This window comes from Vidua macroura, chromosome 13 (assembly GCF_024509145.1).
Source record: "Vidua macroura isolate BioBank_ID:100142 chromosome 13, ASM2450914v1, whole genome shotgun sequence".
NCBI lineage: Eukaryota > Metazoa > Chordata > Aves > Passeriformes > Viduidae > Vidua > Vidua macroura.
The window spans coordinates 19,280,222-19,299,920 of record NC_071583.1 but is presented as its reverse complement, the minus strand read 5'-3'; the positions used below and the strand labels follow the sequence as shown (position 1 = coordinate 19,299,920).

Sequence of the window (19,699 nt, the reverse complement as noted above, 5' to 3'; positions counted from 1 at the left end):
TCCACAGCCTGGCAGGACACAGGCATTTTGCTATAGGCCACTGTGGGAAATAATTACTCTGCAATTTGTTCCCTCAGATGCAGCCAAGAGCATTCAGCTCAAAAATGCTTCACACTCAGAGCTACAGAGAGAGCAGCCAGTTTGCCTTGCAGTTACACACTGCAGTTTTGGGCATTTATTCCTTTTCTGTGTTGGTTGGCAGAGATCAGCCCTGTCTTATAAACTTGCCTTTTACATCATGATGTTAGTCATACTCCTTTGAACACAAATGTAATTACAATCCTGTTGGTTTTTTTTCTCATTCTTTCAATTTATTCTGCTTTTGTATTTCTGTTATCATCACTCTGTCCCTGATCTGCCTTTACCCTTGTGTGTTCTTTTATAGATTCAGAGTGACTCAAGGGATTTACCACTGGTATTACCAAGCCCTCAGACTGTATCAGGCCATAAGAATTAGCTGTTTTTTCACCTGCTTAAGTCTAGTTTGCTTATCTCCAGTATATAGTTAAGCAAATCTACAACAAATTGTTTTAAGCCATAGAGAAGAATGTGTTTGTGATGTTAGTTGTCTGCTTGCTACCAGTAATTGAGCTTTTGATTTATTCTGGGCTTTTTTTGGGTTGTTTTTTTTTTTTTTTTTTTTTTTTTAGGTTTTAATTTGGCAGCTATGCTTTCCACTTTTTCAATTTTTTTTTTTTTTGTTTGATCACAAAGCTTGTCTCTGTAATTTAGAACTTTGATTGTTCTGGAGTGGATTATTCACAATAGATTGCAATAGATAAATACTGAGAGCATCCAGAAATGCTGAACAGTCCCAGACTTGGCTGCTCAATACTCTGTTCCTTAGACAGAAACTCTCCATGCCTGCAGATGTCCACCTTCAAATGCCATTCATTCAGACCTGTACAATAATATTAGTCATCCACAAGACTTTGACCTGTCCCAGGATTCACGAGGTAAGAGCAGTAGGGGATGCAGAGCTTCAAATCCCTTACAGGGATGGCTATGATCTCAATCTTTGGCTACCATTAAGGAATCATCACAATCCTTTGAGCTAGAATAAAACAGACATCAGGTTGTAAATAAGTTTTAATAAAAATATTTGAACAAGGTATTGCAAAGTTTTTTACAGTAACTGCTGGAATATCCAGCATTTAAGCAATTCATCCAGGCACAGTTACAAACCACAAAAAAAGTAACAGGTTTTAGACATCACATGTGTTTTAGGAAGAATCAAATCTCCTCCAAAGCCACTCCTAAGATCTGCCTAAACTAAGCAGGTGTAATAGTGTGAGTTACTTCTCAGCTCAGCAATACCCAGCATGAGAAGCTGTGCACACTTATAGTCAGAACAGAGCAGACAGGACGGCAGGAACACCGTGGGTTTTCTTCCAGGATTTAGGAGCTCACTGGGTGTGGTTCTATCTGTAAGAGGCCCCACTGCACAGACCCCTTCCCAAGCTGAAAGCACTGAAGACAGCTGTTAGATGCACAGGCAAGTCCACCAAGGTTTGACCTTTTCCAGCACTGGAGTACAAGTCATCCTAGTGGAGAAACCAGGATGATGGCTCTCCTTCTGCACACCCCACTGTAATCCCAGCAGTCTGCTCCACATCCAAAGGAATTTCCAGAGCTAAAACCCACTGCTACCAGAACTTAGGAAGCTGCTGCTTTCAGAGGGATTACACACAAACCAGGACACTGGTGCACTGTTACAATCCTAGAAGTGTCTTTGCCTCCTCGCTCTGTGCCAGGAGGGTTTCACTGGCGTACTTCTGGAGCAGCTCCATCTTCTTTCTTCGTACAAGAGCTTCCTCAATCTGCACAGATACAAACAGGGTGGATTCAGCTCACTTGAGATGCTGAAACCTCAGATAATCAGCTATACCACAACACTTCCTAATTTATGGAATACTTAGGCAGGTTTTGGGAATTCACAGGTGAAAAGGGTTATAGCATTTGCAAGAGGATTAAAAAGCTGTAGGGTCAAGTCACAGAAGTCACACATTTAGGGCACTTTTACTGATGACCTGATGTAAATTAAGATGTGTCTTGCAAAAGCCAGTGTGCATCTCTGCAGCTGAGTGCTGTTATGCCTTACCTCCTGTTGAGTTGGCACTGGAACATGTGCAATGAATTTCTGCTGGCCATCTTCACCTTCTCTCTCCTTGCCACCTTCCTCATCAGACTAAAAAGTGAAAAAAACCACATCAAGTTTATTTTCTATAGAGGTCATAAAAAACCCCTTTTTTTTTGTTCAGAAGGAACAAAGCATGGTCAACACTACACAGGAATGAGTGCAGAGGACCCAGCACAAAAGAACACAAGGATCACATGCAGAACCTGCTCCTTGACATTTTCAGTATTACTGCTTCCATTTCTCACATGGCCTTTGCTCTGCTGTGGCATGGGCATGAATGTAAAGCTCTATTTCCTCCCCTTCCATAACTCTGGCTGCCACAGCAAAGCTGTGAACAGAAGAGCCAGCTATGCAAGAAGACAGCAAGTGCTTTACAAATACGGGTACCACTTCCCTGTACAGCTCTGTACTGCTTTGGTCCCACACCTGCGAGCTGGGCTCATGAACCATGGGATCATAGAAATAAAATAGGTACTGGTGGAGCCACCAGATCATCTGATGGATTCCTCCTTTTTATTCTTGTGCTTAACCCACTTAGATACAGACTGAGAAATGAGAACTTGTTTCCAGTACCCTTCTCCAGATGTCACTGGGAGCAGGGAGAAGAAACAGCCATGTCACAGCAGTGACACCAGCACCAGCAAAGCCCTGCTGCATTGTAATTCAAGTGTAAACAAGGCCCTGCACCCCCTGGGTTTTCACACAGTGGCAGTGTGACATTATCCTGTCCCCAAAGCTGCTTGTGCCGTTACTGAGGCAGGCTGTACTCAGGAGCCAGACTGAGCAGTTACCAAGACACCACCTGACAAAAACAGTGCCACTTAAATCACAGCAAGGTGTTTCTCACTCCAGTGAAAGGTCTGTCCTCACCTGCCAGCCTCCAGCACTCCCTAAGCTTGGGCCAAGAGCACTCCCCTACTACTGATTCTTACTAAACTGTGCAGTGGGCGAGGCGGGGAGAGGGGCAGGACAGCAGCAGACAGGTCCTTGGCAGAGTAGTGCCATGTCCAAGAAGGAAGCACAGAAGACACATGGGAAGTCACATCACCTGAGCCACCCCCTACCTCTTCCTCATGGACAGCATAGATGTTTTCTTCCTCCTCCTCCTCGCCTCTTGCAAGTCGTGCTTCTCTCTCCATCTTCCATTTTTCCACTGCTTCTGCTATAACTGGGGAGCAAAGGAAAATGGCAAGTGTGGCTGAGAGCCAGTCAGAGCAGCATGGTCTTACTGCCAGAGCTTTCCCAATGGACTTAAACTTCTTGCCTACATCCTCTACATCAGAAAAAAAAAGGTGCCTTAACTTCAGAGTCCATCACCACCCCTTCCTGGGCTGCTCTGTGCAGGTTTGGAATCTCACATACCTTTCTTCTCATGTTCCTGCTCCAGGGGCTCCAGAATGCCATCATCTTCATCCCTGTAGCCATAGTACTCGGCGTCGATGTCCTTCATAAGCTCAGCCCGGGTCTTCCGTGGGGGTGGCAGGGCTGCAAGAACACCGCTGTCACCCACCAGGTCACCTCCATCACCTGCTGAGTGCCCCCAGCTTGTCCCCACCCTCACAGCCCCCACAGCTGCCCCGCACTAGCCAACACCCAGCACGGTGGAGCTGCTGCCAGCACTGGGAGCACCGGTGTCGCCCTCTGGCTGCACAAACCAGTTCCAGTACAGCACCCAATGGTTCCCCCACATCCTGGAGTACCTCCCACAAGTTGTCTTTGCCTCACTTTCAGGCCCAAGCAATTCCCACTCATTCCATGAGTTTCATCCCCTTACATCCAGTTTTTCATTATGAAAATTCATTCCTGCTTCTAAAATTATGTTCAACCCAACGTTCTCTTTTTCTAATACTGAACTCTGAGTACCATTTTACAACTTCTCAATAAAGTTTGCCTCTTAAGCTGGAAAGTTTCTATAGGCCATCAGTCCTCACCATTTGGAATTCCCAGTAGAAACCAGTGTACTCCTTACTACATTTCCTTAATTACAAAAAGCCAAAGGTGCTCTAGCATTTAATTAATTACCTGTGCTCAGTGTTTCACCGAGCTGACCTAAGACATTCAGAAATGCTGTTACCAGCACTCCCCACAAACTACAACAGCATTTTACTCAAGATCTTCTACTACACAGATTCATGTCTGGGAAGAGCTGCTCTTTACTTACGTTCCTTTTCAAAAAGCTCTCTAACTCCTGGCAAATCCTTTGCAGCCCCAAAGTATTTGTAGCCTCTGTTTCCTGGAACCTCTTTCCCTTCATGATCTAACATTTTTGGGCCAATCCTCTGAAAAATAAACAGAGTTCATAGTTTAAAACTTTCTTCTAACACAGCCAAACATTTTAGGGGCTGAATAAAAATAACACTGGCCAAGCCATCCATGGTTAACTAAATGTTATGTATTTTTCTCAGCAGTCAGTTCACTTGCAAGCAGAACAACCATGCAGTACAACACATTCCACACTTACAGCATAATCTGGACCTCCCAGCTCCTTTATTCTGTATTCCCAGTGTCCTTTCTCCCTCAGAAGTTTGTTTATTTCATCATTCAGGTCCCGAATTCTGAATTCACCCAATCCAGCTGTTAGAGAGGAAAAAAAGACCAATAAATCAGGCAGCTCAGGGAAACACCAGAGGAATTTCAGAATTTATGCAATGGAAACAGCCTAGTTCACATGAAATGGGATTTTCACTGTAACTGCTTATGACTAGATATTTAAAAAAATAAAATATAGTTAGAAAAATCTTACCATTTTGGATCTGTGCCACTTTCTTGGAAATCTCCCCAATGATCTAGTCAAACAAGAACACAGAAATTCATTCCTAAATCAGTGGAGGGAACAAAGGAGACAGAGCCAGATTGTTTGAGAAGTGCATGGCAATAGGACAAGCAGCAATAAAATACAAGTAGAAACTGGAGAAATTCTGACTAAATTCAAGGGGAAAGAAACCATTAGGAAGATAATCAAGCACTGGAACAAAAAACCTGGAATCTAAATCCTTGAAGATGTTGAAGATTCAGCAGGACATGGCCTTGCAGCAACCTGACATGGTAGGAACTACTTTGAACAGTGAGCTGTACAATCTCAGAAAATGTTCTGTGATTTAACTGTCAGGACACTGACAAGTGTGGAAAACCCCTTGTAAGCAGGCTGTCTAAGCAGGAAGTGTAAAGTTCTACCCCCTAGAGAATTAGAAAATCCACAGGTTGCCATTACCTGTCTCCTCCATTTCTCAGCTTTGGGCAGCTCATTACACTCTGATGCAAGGAAAGGCCTTCGCTCCTGTTGGACAGAAAACCACACACATCAAACTCAGCTGAGCACTGACACACAGCATTTCACACAGGCTTTACTGCTCCATTAATGCCAAATTATGCTACCAAGCTCCAGGGCCTTCTGCTCCCACAGATTTTTAGTAAGTGGAGAGTAATAATGACTTGCAGCCCTGACAAATTAAACTATCACAGACTACAAAGACCTACTTAAATCCACTTTATCCAAACCAAAATCTCTCACCTGTTTTTTTTTTTTTTTAAACACCCCATAATCCTCTCCAATACAACAAACGTTCCATTCAGGACAGTTTCACCATTTTCAGCAAACACGACCTCCTTAAGGTTAATCTTTTCTCAACTACTACTAATAAATAATGTAATTTATTTCCAGTTTATACAGAGTACCTTCTCAACTTTCTTCACATTCCATTGGCTTGCTTACACAAACTAATGCATCATCTTGTTTCTAGGGTTTTGTGTGCAGTTATTTTGTCCCTTTCCCCACAGTTTTACCTTTTATTAAAAAACTCTACCTTTTATTAAAAGGTATTAAACCCCTTTTTTCTGCATAATATGCAATATGAAACAGAAAAGTAAAAAAGGTTTGGAGAAACTCTAGTGGAGAATTTTCCTGGCTGTGTGAGCATGAAATTCAGTCAGCTGAAATATTTTCCTTCTAACTGGAGTCAAGCACAGGACACCTGGGCTCTGAACAAGGCCTGCCTTCCTCCCTGACCTGAGCTGACAAACCTCCAGGGCTTTTACACCTCACCTTGACTTTTCCTTCCTCAAGCTGGGCTTGACGAAATCTTGCCAAGGCCGTCCTAAAGAGAAGAAAGCCGATTTACTTTTGCAAATCCACAATCCAGCAAGTTTTGCTCTGGATGTTTATTATGGTCTTAATTAGAGTCTGCAGAAAACAAAGGCCTGAACACATTCACTGACCACCTCCAGCTCTTCCAGCTAATGACTTCTCACCACTCGAAATCCTCAGTGGTTCATTTCTCAAGCAAAGCAATGCTGACTGATTCCTCCTATCAGGCCTGGCATCTGTTCCCAAAATGGGAACTGCCCAATACCACAAGGGTTCTTTACAACACATTTCAGTGTACTTATCCCCCAGCTTGCAGGGAGACAAGTACATTACTACAGGGTCTCTCCTGCACAGACCCACCCAGCACAGCTACAGGAGCTCCACAGCACCAAGTGTGTGTGTGCAGGTGCCCTCCAACTCCCACTGCATCTGGGCCAGGCACAACTGAGTACCCAAAAGCATCATTAAACTGTCAGTGCTTTAAGAGAGGCTGAACAGCCAGTTCTATGGGCCAGCCAGTCACAGATGTGTGAGATCAGGTTCAGTCAGGGCCAGCAGCCACGGATGTGTGAGACCGGGTCGGGCCGCAGCCTCAGCTGAGGTGAGCCCGGACTCAGCGGTGCTCCCGCCGCACTCACATGGCCTTCTCCGCGTTGCGAGCCTGCAAGACACAAACAGAGCGGCCTCAGGCACCCCCGGCCCCGCCCTGCTCCTCGCCTCCAGCGCTCCGGGCCTGCGGCCAGTCCCCTCTGCCCGAGGGGCAGCGGCACCACGGGACAACAAGTGCTGAGAGGCCCCTCAGCCCTGCAGGCCCCATGGTCCCGCCGTGTCCCCGAGCCGCTCATCCCCTCAGCCCCGCACTCCCCATGGTCCCGCCGTGCCCTCAGCCCCTCAGTCCCGCACTCACCATGGTCCCGCCGTGCCCTCAGCCCCGCACTCCCCATGGTCCCGCCGTGCCCTCAGCCCCTCAGCCCCGCACTCCCCATGGTCCCGCCGTGCCCTCAGCCCCTCAGCCCCGCACTCCCCATGGTCCCGCCGTGCCCTCAGCCCCTCAGCCCCGCACTCCCCATGGTCCCGCCGTGCCCTCAGCCCCTCAGCCCCGCACTCCCCATGGTCCCGCCGTGCCCTCAGCCCCTCAGTCCCAGCCCCGCACTCCCCATGGTCCCGCCGTGCCCTCAGCCCCTCACTCCCAGCCCCGCACTCACCATGGTCCCGCCGTGCCCTCAGCCCCTCAGCCCCGCACTCACCATGGTCCCGCCGTGCCCTCAGCCCCTCAGTCCCGCCGAACGCTCTGTGCACGCAGCAGCTCCACAGCCCCGGAAGTGAACCCGGCCCCGCTCCCCAGTGCGCCTGCGCGCCCCGCCCGCGCAGGGCTCGGTGCGCCCGCGCCGCGCATGCGCGCTGCTGGTGCCGGCGGGCCCCGCGGGGACGAGCGGGGAGCGGCCCGGGGAGCGGAGGGAGCTCGGGACCGCGCGGTGCCGCCGCTGCCGTGGCACGGACACCGCCCGCTGCCCGGGCCGCTCCCAGCCCCGTCCGGCCTGGCCTCGGACACTGCCGGGGATCCAGGGGCAGCCCACCCTCACATGGAAAGAAGCTCCTTCTAATACGTGATCTCAGTTTCCCCTTTTCGTTCGCACCCATTCTCCCTTGTCCGGTCACTCAGTTCCTGACGAACAGCCCTTCTCTCTAACCAGTTCATGAGTTTGCCAAAATGAATGAGGAGATGCCTCAGTATTAGTGAAAAAACCAACATGAAACATCAAATAACTGATTTTTCCCATGTCCCATAGTGTATGATATCACCACTTGCCTGTCCAGCTCCTGTTCACTTGCGAGAAACTGACCATGAACAGCGGCACCAATGTTCCCACAGAAAACGGCCAAGGAACACACATCTCCTTTTGAAGTAATTTTCTCCTTTTGGAACTTACAGCCTAGTTTGTGTTCCTCAGCTTTTAAATCTTGTTTTCTTTATATAAAAATAAATTTTTAGAGAACACCACTATGTAGTTATCATTTAAGTCCCAAAGACTTCCAAGCCTCAGTAATCAGAAAGGTCCAAACTTTACTGCTTTTTAACTAATATAATTGTGTGCAAAGACTTAATTTGTCCCAACCTAGCAGGCTGAACCACCATGCACTGTGCATCGGCACTACCCCAGAACCCAGCCATTTCACCCTTGCTTCCAAAATCACCAGGAATGTCACCTTGACAGCAAGTGCAATAACAGATACACAAGTGCCAGTGCACAGCTGCAGACTGCCAGTCTGGTCCTTCTCCCTGTAGGGACAGACACCACAGCCCATTTCTCACTGCTACAGCAGTCCCACTGCTACAGCCTCTGGGACTGGAAAGGAAAACCTTTAGTGACAATTTGGACACAAGCCGAGTCCAGCACACCACCTCTGCCCCTCACTGCAGATTCCACGGGATCTGCCAGAGCTGGAGCAGAGCCAGCAGCTCAGAGGCACCCCAGGCAAAGCCCAGTCCGCACACCGGGTGTTAGCACACCCCTTGTCCGGCTGCCTTAGGGTGAAGCACTGGTCAGCCAAGAGCTCCTGCACACCAAGACTTTACTGAGTGCATGTGAAGATCCTCTCTTTATCAGCTCCTTTCTCAGCTGGTCGCTGACCCCCAGTGAACCAGCACAGCACAGGCACCAGGGGACAGGGCAAGTGCAGATGCTTCAAGTTCTCAGTGCCGCTGTGGCAGCTCAAACTCCGCTCTGACCTACTCAGAGTTTGGAACTCCCTGCACCTCCAGCAACCTCCTCCTGTAGTGGTTTTTCCATAAAACGCTTGAAGTGCAGCAGCACAGATGTACCCAGCCCCCCATCCAGCCCCCACTCCCATGAACATGTGCCGACAGGACCTTAACATGAGACAGTAAAAAAGAAAAGGCCAAGCTGAACCTCCACATACCCCTTTTAATATGCTGTTTTGCACTGTGTACAGGAAAACCAAAAATAAACAAAAGGAACTTTAGCCAAACTCCCCTTCCTCCTCCAGCTTTATTGATAGTTTAAAATTACATTTTCTATGTTCTAGGACTTCAATTGCTCTTACCATCTTACTTTAAAAACCGATTACAAGCAAATGAAACTCAGTTGTCTAAGTGATATAGTATACAAAAATAACATCTTGATTTCTGTGAAAATGCATTTATTTGCAACTCCTGAATAGCTCCAAATTGTTTATGCTATGAGCACTGATGTCTGGGTTTCAGATTGACTTTGAGATATTTATTCAAAAGCTTCCCATTGCGTTCTGTATCTTCAACATTAACATTCACTGACTGAATTACTGTTACTTTTAGATTTATTTCAGATTTCTCTCTCTCTCTCATGGCCATTAACAGGCATGTGCATCTTGTTTGTTTACTCCCACTCAGCTATATGCTCTAGGTAGGGCCTGATGCAGATATCACTTGGTGTTAACAGCTATTGAGGTCAGACAATCCAAGGCCATTGTAATAAAATAAAAGTTATGAGGAAGTTTGGACACTTCCAGAATTTCATTCCTCCTGCATAGGATCACTTCCCTGTAACCCAGAGAGGGTTTTTGCTGGTCTGACTCAACTCTTCCCACTCATCAATCCCTATTCACCAGTGGCACGGAAAGGGGGTTCTTTAACAAAGCATTATACATAACACCTCTACCAAACTAAACATAAACATTTTTGTAGTTAAATGCAGAAAGTTGATTTTTCCACCCCTTTCCTCCTTTTACACGGCAAGTAAAGCTCACTGGCCTGGGAGTAGCCTCTATCTGCCAACCTTTGGCCAGTGAAGAGGATTCAGAGAAAAATAATACAACCATCAATCAGAAAAAGGAGGGGCGACAAAGGAAAATAATTAGGCTGTAGCTTCAATTGTGCATTCCCGTGCAAGGTGCCCTGACTCGCCGCAGCGGTAGCAGTTGACTTCACTGGTCTTGCTGCAGTTGATGGCTACATGGCCAGTTTCACCACACCTGCAAAAGCAAAGCTTCTGTCAGAACAGCCACAACACTCACAGGAGCACTCCTACTCTGTCCAGGACATTGTCTACTTCAGTTTCATGCAACGCTCATTTTGCATTCAAGGCTTCTGTTCCAGAATTCTCTGACATGCAGGAAGTCTGTCTTCAGCAGAGCCATGAACTGCTCCCAAATGATCAACTCACACTAATCACTGTATGTGCCAGAACCACTGTACAACAGCTTTGTGTGTTGGCAGGGTCTTTTCCCAATTGTGTCCTGGGTTTTGCCTGTTCCCAATGCTTATGCATGCTGTTTAGCCTTGTTTTGAGAATAATTAGTTTTAACTCAAATGCACCGTGTTCTCTCTCCTTCCTCCACAGAAGGGAATGTTGGTGGGGGTGAAGAATACTGCTCTCAGGAACGTGCTGTTTCTGGTATATGCCTGCATTCAAAAACCAGACAACACTCTGAAGAAGATGGCATTTCAAACCAATTTAACACCCACTTCTATTCACTGTTCCCATAACCAAAGCATCTTCAGTGTGTTCCTGCAGGGGCTGGCTGTGCCAGTCAGCTGGGCAGTACAGCTGGGTCTGTCAGCTCTGGCAGAAGACACAGGGTACCTGCCTCTGTGCTGCAGCAGAGTACATCCTGCTACCTTCTGCAATAGGACACGACCCTTTCTGTACAGCTCAAATGACCAAACACCTGCACTGGGGGGGCAGCTAGAGATACATCATGGACTCTTTACTCCACATTGCTATTAAGTGTTTAAGCCTTAGTTTTGAACAACAGTGAGTAACTGCTCAAACAAACTGTATTTCCTAACCAAAACCAGACACAGAATGCATCCAGCACATGAGGTGCCTCTCACAGCTGCCTCCTGTCAGTCCTTACCTATAGCATTTCACTTTGGTGCAGTCTTTTTGAATGTGCCCAAACTCTCCACAAGAATAGCACTTCTGCTCGTCTGCGTGGTCGCAGTCGCGGGCCAGGTGGCCGGGCTTGCCACAGTTGTAGCAGCACTGCTCCCTCTCCCTCTTGGGCTCCTTGCAGTCCTTCGCAATGTGGCCACCTCTACCGCAGTTATAGCAGGCTTCCACAATAAGAAAAACATACCAAACAAGACTATAAAACCTTGGTAGCGCGAGGGGCGGCATGCTGTGAACAGGGCACGTGCACAGCTTGTTCCCAGGGAATCCCAGCACCCTTCTCTTCAGCCAGAGCTCTGCCCATGGCACTGAAGAGATGGAATATTTAGAGATACTTACCATCCTCCTGAAGGTCACAGTCCTTGGCAAGATGGCCAGACTCACCACAGCGGTAACAGATATCCGGCAGAGACGAAGACATGAACTGGAAGCCTGCTTGAAAAGGGTAAAAGAAAAAAATACAGCCATAAGTATTAAATGCAGAATACTTTTAAGAATCAATCACAAACTGAATTGACAAGTTTGCTTCACTCTCAGAGCTCCTGGCCAAACTCTTAGGTAGAGGCAAATTTCGCTGGTTCTTATTACCACTTTGATTCTCAGCTTCTTCACTTGGGTCTGCCAGAGCCTGGTTTACTCACTGCACACAGCAGCCAGCTGGAGTTCTGCTGTCCAAAGGAACAGCACAGCACAGCCACCACTCACCTCTGCCACGGCTCCTCATCCCACGGCCACGGCCCATCCCAGTGGGGCACTCCCGGGCCCAGTGGCCAGTACGGCCACACTTGAAGCACTCGTTGCTGCTCATGGCTGCAGATCACCTGTCTGAACAAGAAAGACATTTCTGAGCACCTTCTGCTCCCCCAGCCAAAGGCTACATTAAAATGAGAGATTTAGAGGTTTCCCAGACCCTCAGCAAAGGCAGTCAAACCATACAGGACTTCCAGGTAAGTCAGTGCTTTCTTGTACAGTAGCTGATTATGACCATTGAAACCACTGCAAGTCTGCCTCCACTCTGGTTTGAGTAAGACAGCTTTGAACAGATAGTGCGCTATGTAACTTTTTCTCTAATTATTTATATTATTATTATATTTATATTATTCTCTAAGTATTTATATGAAGTAAAGAGTAGCCACCCTTTACTTCAAGAAATTCCAAAACGTTCAGGTAGAGGGAAAAAGAGAAGGAAATCTCTTAAACTACTGTATTAGCAGCCTTAATGTCATTATCCCTTTCAGTAAAGCACCTTCTTCTTTGTTGCTGAGAGTTAAATTCAAAAGCCAGAAACTTAATCTCTACAAGTTATTTCCTCCTGGTAGTTGTTACATTTTCTCTTGATGGACCTGCCTGGCAGCTACTACATTTACTGACTGGAAACCAAGTGAAAGAATAGGCAGTATTAAACCTAAACTGTTCAAAAGCCCTTTAGCTTAACATTTGAAGATTGTAAGTCTTTTATGACCTAAGCAGCAGTTTAACTCTGAAATGCAAAATTACAACTTGTAATTAACCTATAGGTCAGGATGCATATTCCACTCCAGGTATACATGAAAGAAAATGCTTTAAGATGTTAAGACAGCAGACACTTGCCAACTACGTAGAAGGCTAACTGGGCAAAACATCCTTAGAATGCTCTGGAAGCATCAGACAGGCAGTTCTGACAGCCCAAACTGGGAATGGAGGTCAGTACTGCACAAGCAGAGCCAGCCTGCACAGCCCACAGGACAGGGCAGGTTCCAGACTGTGCTCACACTGCTACACCTCCCCTGAGCTGCAGGACACCCACACAACACCTCCAGAGCCAGAAAGAAAAGAACAAGGAAGTTACACATTTAAAATGAAGTCTTTTTTAAAGCGTGCTTGAAGACAAGTTTAAAGTACACTGGTCTAAAAATGTGCATGTCAAGCTTTGTTTTGATGAAGTCTCCTGAAGCTTAAATACCTCACATTACTCTTAACCCAACAGAAGTAGAATAGTTATCTGGCATGTTTCACAGTTTACCTGATCTCCCTTCAAGGTAATTCCCCTGTAACCCTGCAGTTTATTTACATTACAGAATGATTCCCCTCCTCCCAGACCTCCAGCATCCCAGATTACAGGAATATCCCAGAAGTTGAGTTTTGAAGAAAGCCACTACAGGAGCAGTAAAACAACACATGACCTCCAGAAGGAATAAGAATTGGCTCTTAAATACAGTGTGCATCTAAACATGAATTGTTATTTAACTATTTCCAAAGTACCTCAGTGTTTCACAAATTTATTGTGGCTTTTTATCCACTCCTCCCTTGAAACAGGTCCTCTCTCTCTGATGGTGTTCTGCACAGAAATGGTTATTCCAACCACAGTAGATGGGTGAGAATTTAAAATACAAGAGGACATAGTCTAGCATGTCATCTCTGTAATCCCACATCTAACTTCCAGCTGGACCAGATGATGGATTTTGCCCTCAAAATGAAAGATGGCCAGATTAGGGTTAGGAGTGAAAAGCTGCAAGAAGACCTTAAACACATCTAAACAAAGTTAAAACAACTGGTTGTTGGAGTACTTAGAGAGATTCACTTGATTTCACACACAACTCAGCGTTCTCTGCTTCATTTCAGTGTTCAAGATTTCCAGCCTCTTCTGAGGACAGCCGGGGCTGAGCACTGCCCACTCTGCTGGCAGCAGCTGGCACTCACTGTGCTATTGTTTATGCCTGTTTTCATAGCAACCCTGTTGACACTGCAGAACAGGAAAAACACAGGAACAGCCAACTGCAGGAGCTGGGTTCAGGCACCAGAGTGCATGCTGCTTTTCATTTGCAAGAGGGCCAAGGGGGGGGGGGTCTCTGAATTTTATATATATATATTCTTTACTTCATTACAACTCTTTTAAACAGTCCTCACATTAAAGCATTATCAAATGGCAACATAAAATCTATTAAAAAGAACAAAATAGTAGGCACCAGCTGTAAGAGAACTGCAGCAAATCGGAAGAGACTTCACTCCCAACCATGAACCTGAGACTCCAGCACGAGGTGACAGGACTGAGACCTGCTGGCAGCGCCCCACAGGAAGCACCGACAGAAGCAGCCAGGTTAACACACGGTAAAAGACCAATGTCTGACAGGTGAGCCAGACCTGCTCCAGATACACAGCGGGGCAGCTTTTATATCAAGATTAATGGCAACCTACAGCTAGTCTGTCCTTCTGCCAGTTCAGGTCAACAGCTTCAGGAGGGACAAAAGCTCACTCCTCACTGCCCCAAAGGAATGTCAATACAGAAGTTTTACATCTGATTCAGAGTTTTTTTTCCTTTTTAACTGCCCCTTCAAAAGGAAAACCTCAAGTTTCTCTTCCTCTGCTACACAGCAAATTGGTAAAGATTACACAAACTGAAGCAGAAATCTGAAGTCAAACACCAGTCTCTGTGCAAGGATCCTTCTAGGCTGAGGTTCATTTAAACACCTTTATCTTCTGAGGCCCCTTTGCCCCACTCTGAGCTGAACAGCAGTGGAAGGTTGCAGCTGCCATACAAACGTGATTACAAAGCATGCTGCTTCATCCTCAGATCCCTTAAACACATCCAAACAGTTTGCCCGAAGTTTCTCCCCACCAGTATTTCCATGTTAAACTTCTGCATCCTTCCTGTAAAGGATCTGGAACTGCAAATGGGTTCACCAGTGAGAGGTGACTGCATCCTAACAAGCCTAACACAGGACAGAATTCCCCAGCAGTGTGAGCTGTAAGGATTCAGTTTTCAGAGAAAGCCAACAGCCACCTTCAAGGAGCAACATCCAGAAAAGGCTGGTTCAGAAGACAAGCCCTTAAATGGAGAGCCTCCAAGCACTCTGGACACCATTACAGTTTCCAGTTACTTCCAAGAGAAAAAAAATGAGCACAGTAAAAACCACCCAAGTTCAAACACTTCTCTCACTTCTCTGTTAGTCAATATCCCTCCATTTTGTCATCACAGGCAAGTTTCCAGCAGTTCCTTTTATCTATCAAGGCCACCTTAAGTAAGCCTTCTGTAAGAAAGCTACCTAAGTCTTCTTGGAAGGTTTTCAGTCCCAGCTATCACTGTTTTCTGCAGCTCAGATGTGTTACACAAAGCAGCCTGTCCTGTCTGTCCATGTGTCATCATCCCCTCCCTTCTTACATACCAGAACCAGATTTTTACCTCACCAGGGCAGGAAAAGTGGTAGTGGAAAACAAATTACAACTACAGCCTCATCTAGCATTTCTGAGACAGGTCAAATTCTGCAAGATACAGCAAGGCACTGCCTCCTGGGTTAGCTCCCAAAACTCGTCCAAAAACTCAAGTCTAGTTGTGCTTTCTCACCTCTAGAAAAGGGAGAAGGCAGTTATTTACCTAAACTCCTCCTAAAGACCTCTGTAACTGCAGCTGGAAGCTGAAACATTATTAAGAATTAATTTCAGACCTTGTTCTGTGTGATGGCCATATGCTAAACAGCAGGGACTGATGACAAAGATCCCTGTGGCACCACAGCACTTTCCTAGGACACGTCTGAAGTTTTTGAGTGCAACTTGAGCACCAAACTTTAAAGCAGGAGTTTCTTGATGATTCTCCTACTTGCAGGAGACACCTCCGACACAAGAAGCTTCCTGTCTCATACTGTGCTTTTCTGTGGCTTTGCAGTTAATGCATATTCAAGACTCTTAGAACAGGAGAGGTGCTAATAATCTCCAGCCTTCATGCATGAGATTCAGCAATATTCAACTCTGTTTTAGTAGCCCTTCTCGACCTGATGATATAAAACACTGCCACAAAGCTCCACTGTAACACTCCTCATTTTATATGACTTTTAGCCTACATGCCCTCCAAATAAGTTGTTTTAACAAACGAAAATACAACTAACTTGGGCTCCTCATAGTAAAAGGAAGGTGAACTTCACCTCAGATTACTCAGGACTGTTCTGGATACCAGCAGTTCCTTAGGATCCAACAACCCAAGAGAACAGGGGAAACTCCCTTCACTCTAGCCCAGTGCTTCTTTTGACCTACAAACAGCACCTGCAGCTGGTATCAGCAGCACAGAGCAGATAAAAGCCACTGCTCCAGCCAGCACATGCAAAGCCCTCCAGCCAGGCAGCTCTAGCAGAGGCACCGTTGGGAAATCAGCAGGACCTTCCCAGGCTGCTGTGACCAACCCACAGCACCACACCTGAATTGGACAAGCCAGAGCTGAGCATGATGAAACCCCAACGTGACAGGAAGTACAGCCCTGCTGTCCTCTGGAGCACTGAAGAGCCAGAAAGGCCTGCTAATCATAAGCTAGCATTTCATTTCAAAAGAGAAGTCAAAGCATTACTCATTTTACAATAAATGCCATCTGTGAGTTTTTATTGCCCAAGCAACATGTTGTAAGAATTCTTGAACACAGGACACATGACTGTCACCAAAGCCACTCAGTATTTAGCAGTTTATCTCCATGTTGTAACCTGAAAACCTGCTACAGCAGTTAGTGATGCTCCTGTCTTCCTCTTCTGTTCTCACTAGAACAAGATACAAAGTTAAGTATTCTGACCAGTGGGTAATAACATCTCAATTCTGAAATAAACTAGCCTGAAAATTCAAGGAAACCTGCTGAAGTGAGAAACGAATCTCTATGCTCCATTTGGGACCCCTCCATACATTTCACAGCCAAGCTGACCCAGGACTGCTGAACATTAACTAAGACTCAAGAGAGGACAGAAACCAGGCCAAAAGGACATCTTGACTCCACTTAGACAAGTAATTCTTAGATATCTCTGTTGACACAAACAAGAAAGAGAGCAAAAGTTCATCACTCAGTAGCACTTTCTGCCTATTCATACTAGTTAATATGGAAAGGGATAAATCCTATTGAACAAATATGCACATTTTACCATCTTCCCCTTTAATTTTTCTGTCTACCTGTATGAAAATTTGACCTTAAAACACCTCGAGCAACACGTGAGGCTTTAAACATAACATTCAGCCCAGACATTAACAAAGTTAGTTGAAATGGCAGGTTAGACCTGTAACTCTCAGGACTGTTGCACAGCCCTAGTGAACCTATTTAACCTCTGCACTTTGAGGAGGGATGCAGGATTGTTACTTTAGGCAAGTCTGTACTGAAGAAGGAAAAACGGACTAGGTAACCCCAATGCTGCGTGGCAATGGGATCACGTTGAGTGCACACAGGAAATCAGAACTCACTATTAGGTTTAATAAGCGTTGTGATAATGCCGGCTCCTGAATGACTAACAGCGGTTACTTGAGAACTACGCCAGACAGGAACTCAAATAAAAGGCCGCCCCACAGCCCGCGATCTGCAGATGGCACAGACTATTTTTCCTATCCATTTATAGGTCACATTTGGATTTAGAGCAGGCCACCATCCGTGCCTGTGGCGGGAGCAAACAGTTGCGACACCCCGACCCTCTCGTCTCCGGCAGCGCCCCACACGTGGGGAACCACGTGGTGCGCGGGCCGCGGCCCCGCTCGGCCCCGCCGACGGGACTTCAGCGGGGACTCAAAATTAAATTAGAAAAAAACCAAAAATAACAATTTAATGGAGAAAGGATTTAATTCCAGTCCGTTCTCCGCAGTCCCCCGACTCACAGGACGTTCTTTACCCCAAACTCGCTGGCTCACGGGCGGGCCGGCCGGGCTCCCCCTCCCCACGCCCAGGCGGCCACGTGCAGCGCTGCCCCGGCCCCGCCGCCCACCACCCCCGGCCAAGGGACCGAGCGTGAGGCCCCGCCGGGCCGCGCCCGGGCCGAGCAGAGCGGCTCCCCCCTTGCCCAGCGTCCCGGCCTCCCTCCCCCGAGCGGCGCAGGCTCCATGGACGCTCCCGGAACCCAGACCTGACTCACCCGCCGCCGCCCGCCGCCCTCTCCAGGCCCGCGGCCCTCACGGCTCTAGCGGCCTTCACGGCCCCCCCGGCGCGCCACAGGGCCGGGAATGGCGCCGGCGCCCGCCCGGCCGTACTTTCCCGCGCGCTAGGCCGGAGTGCGCCAGCGCCATCACCGTCCCGCGCAGTGCCCTCGCTGCAGCCTGGGGGCCCCGCGGGACGCCCAGCCGCTCCCCTGCGCTTCCCTCGCGGCCCCTCGGCGGTACCTGCAGTCCGGTTCCCCGCGGCCGCGGCCCCCGCACGACTCAGCTCCGCTCGCTCGCTCGGCCCCGCCGGTCCCGCTGCCTGCGCCACACGCGGTGTGCACACGGCCCGTCGGCTCACCCCGCCCCGCCGCTGTGCGCACGGCTCGCCGGAGCCGCCGCGGCCAATGGGAGCAGAGCGGCGCTGCGGCGCGGCCAATGGGAGCGGCGGACGGGGACACCCAACCGTGGCGGCCGGGGGGTGGGCGGGGCGCGCCTCCCGCGCGCTGGCCGGGGGCGGGCGGGGAGGTCATGGCGGCTCTGGGTGCGCGCTGTTGCCCCGTGACTCACCGCCCGTGTCCGTCCGTGCCGCGCAGAGCGCGGCCCGGGCACAGCGCAGCCTCGGCAGCGGCGGCGCGGTACCGCACACGCCCGAGTGGCTGGTGGGAGCGTTGGACTCCTTGCCCGCCTCACTCCCTGCCTGTTGCTGCCCGGCCTGGCCTGGCCTAGTTCGCTCCGCGCGGTGACTCCATGTTGTACCGAGGAGCCGCGCTCAGCCCCGCTCCTCTGTCCCGCACAGACTCCCCGCGCCGAGCCGGGCAGCCCAAGGCCTCCAGGGGGAAAGCCCGCGCGCCCCAGCGGGACCTGCCCGGGACTTGCCGCCTCCCCGTCCCCCAGCAGCCTCCTCCAGCTGCGGGACTCCCTCAACCTTCGTCCCGCTCCCCGCACCGCCTTGCCCGGACACCGCCAGGCGCCGGTGCCGCACTCGACACAGCCCGCGGTGCGGGTCGCGGCTGCAGCGGCCTTGGGGGTCGGCATGGGGCCGAGGGGAGCGGGCAGCGGCCGCATCCCGCCCCCAGCCGGCCCTCAGCCGCCGCCGCCATCTTGGCGGGGCGCGGGCGCCGCCGCGGCGCAGGAAATGGAGGACGCGGGGCCGGGAGGCGCCCGGGGCTCCCTCAGCGCTGAGGGCTCCGCCGGCGCGCGGGGCTTCCCCGCGCCACGGCCCAGAGACTGCAGCGGGAAAAGTTCTTCCAGTTGCTGAACAGGATTTGCTCTGTATGCGTACGCGAAGCTCAGAAGCAATGTTACCGGTTAGTTCAGCGTTCTGAGGCTGTTTTACATAAATCTCCCTTTTGCCTGGGAACTTTGTAAATGAATTAGTGCCAGTTATTACCCCAAACGTGCATAGTGCAGCAAGTACAACGCACTAGCGTTACCCACAATTAGTTGTAATCGTTTTGTTTAAATGTCTTTCCCTTCCTGCTCCTCAGGTACAAGAAACCCCCACCGAGCCCCCGGGCTGAGGAATGAGATGTGTGAGAGACACTTTGGATTGACCTTTCCTCAAGCTGTAAATCTAATATTATAGCACTGTTAAGTTTCTTTAATTAGACTATGAGTAACAACGTGTGTCTTTTCCTCGCTGTTAAGTGCAGCTCATTTAAGATGGACTTGGGTTTATTTGTGTTTTGAGTGCTGTGTTTGCGTGTCTGTGTGGCGTGGTTTATTACATGCTGTATTTTC

The 19,699-nt window shown here is 48.7% G+C and overlaps 2 protein-coding genes across 9 annotated transcripts; both read right to left on the bottom strand.

The window, feature by feature from the left end:
• Positions 1–1,073: 1,073 nt before the first annotated feature.
• Positions 1,074–7,551, bottom strand: ISY1 (ISY1 splicing factor homolog). 6 transcript variants are annotated; one of them, XM_053989618.1, is made up of 11 exons: positions 7,472–7,551; positions 6,863–6,885; positions 6,183–6,234; positions 5,352–5,417; positions 4,884–4,926; positions 4,602–4,714; positions 4,302–4,419; positions 3,503–3,625; positions 3,205–3,308; positions 2,102–2,188; positions 1,074–1,820 (listed from the first exon to the last, which is right to left on the bottom strand). In XM_053989618.1, the coding sequence occupies exons 1-11, from the start codon at positions 7,472–7,474 to the stop codon at positions 1,713–1,715; spliced, it is 840 nt and encodes a 279-aa protein (XP_053845593.1). In that variant the 5' UTR covers positions 7,475–7,551; the 3' UTR covers positions 1,074–1,712. The 6 variants fall into 6 exon arrangements, with proteins under 6 accessions (XP_053845593.1, XP_053845596.1, XP_053845594.1 ...); XM_053989621.1 differs by lacking the exon at positions 7,472–7,551 and adding an exon at positions 7,430–7,459; XM_053989619.1 differs by lacking the exon at positions 7,472–7,551 and adding an exon at positions 7,132–7,171.
• A 1,580-nt stretch (positions 7,552–9,131) lies between these two features.
• On the bottom strand, positions 9,132–18,314 carry CNBP (CCHC-type zinc finger nucleic acid binding protein). 3 transcript variants are annotated; one of them, XM_053989396.1, is made up of 5 exons: positions 18,200–18,308; positions 11,822–11,941; positions 11,456–11,551; positions 11,082–11,280; positions 9,132–10,196 (listed from the first exon to the last, which is right to left on the bottom strand). In XM_053989396.1, the coding sequence occupies exons 2-5, from the start codon at positions 11,922–11,924 to the stop codon at positions 10,079–10,081; spliced, it is 516 nt and encodes a 171-aa protein (XP_053845371.1). In that variant the 5' UTR covers positions 11,925–11,941; positions 18,200–18,308; the 3' UTR covers positions 9,132–10,078. The 3 variants fall into 3 exon arrangements, with proteins under 3 accessions (XP_053845371.1, XP_053845372.1, XP_053845373.1); XM_053989397.1 differs by having other exon boundaries at positions 11,456–11,548; positions 18,200–18,307; XM_053989398.1 differs by lacking the exon at positions 9,132–10,196 and adding an exon at positions 10,203–10,626 and having other exon boundaries at positions 18,200–18,314.
• Between the last annotated feature and the right edge of the window lie 1,385 nt (positions 18,315–19,699).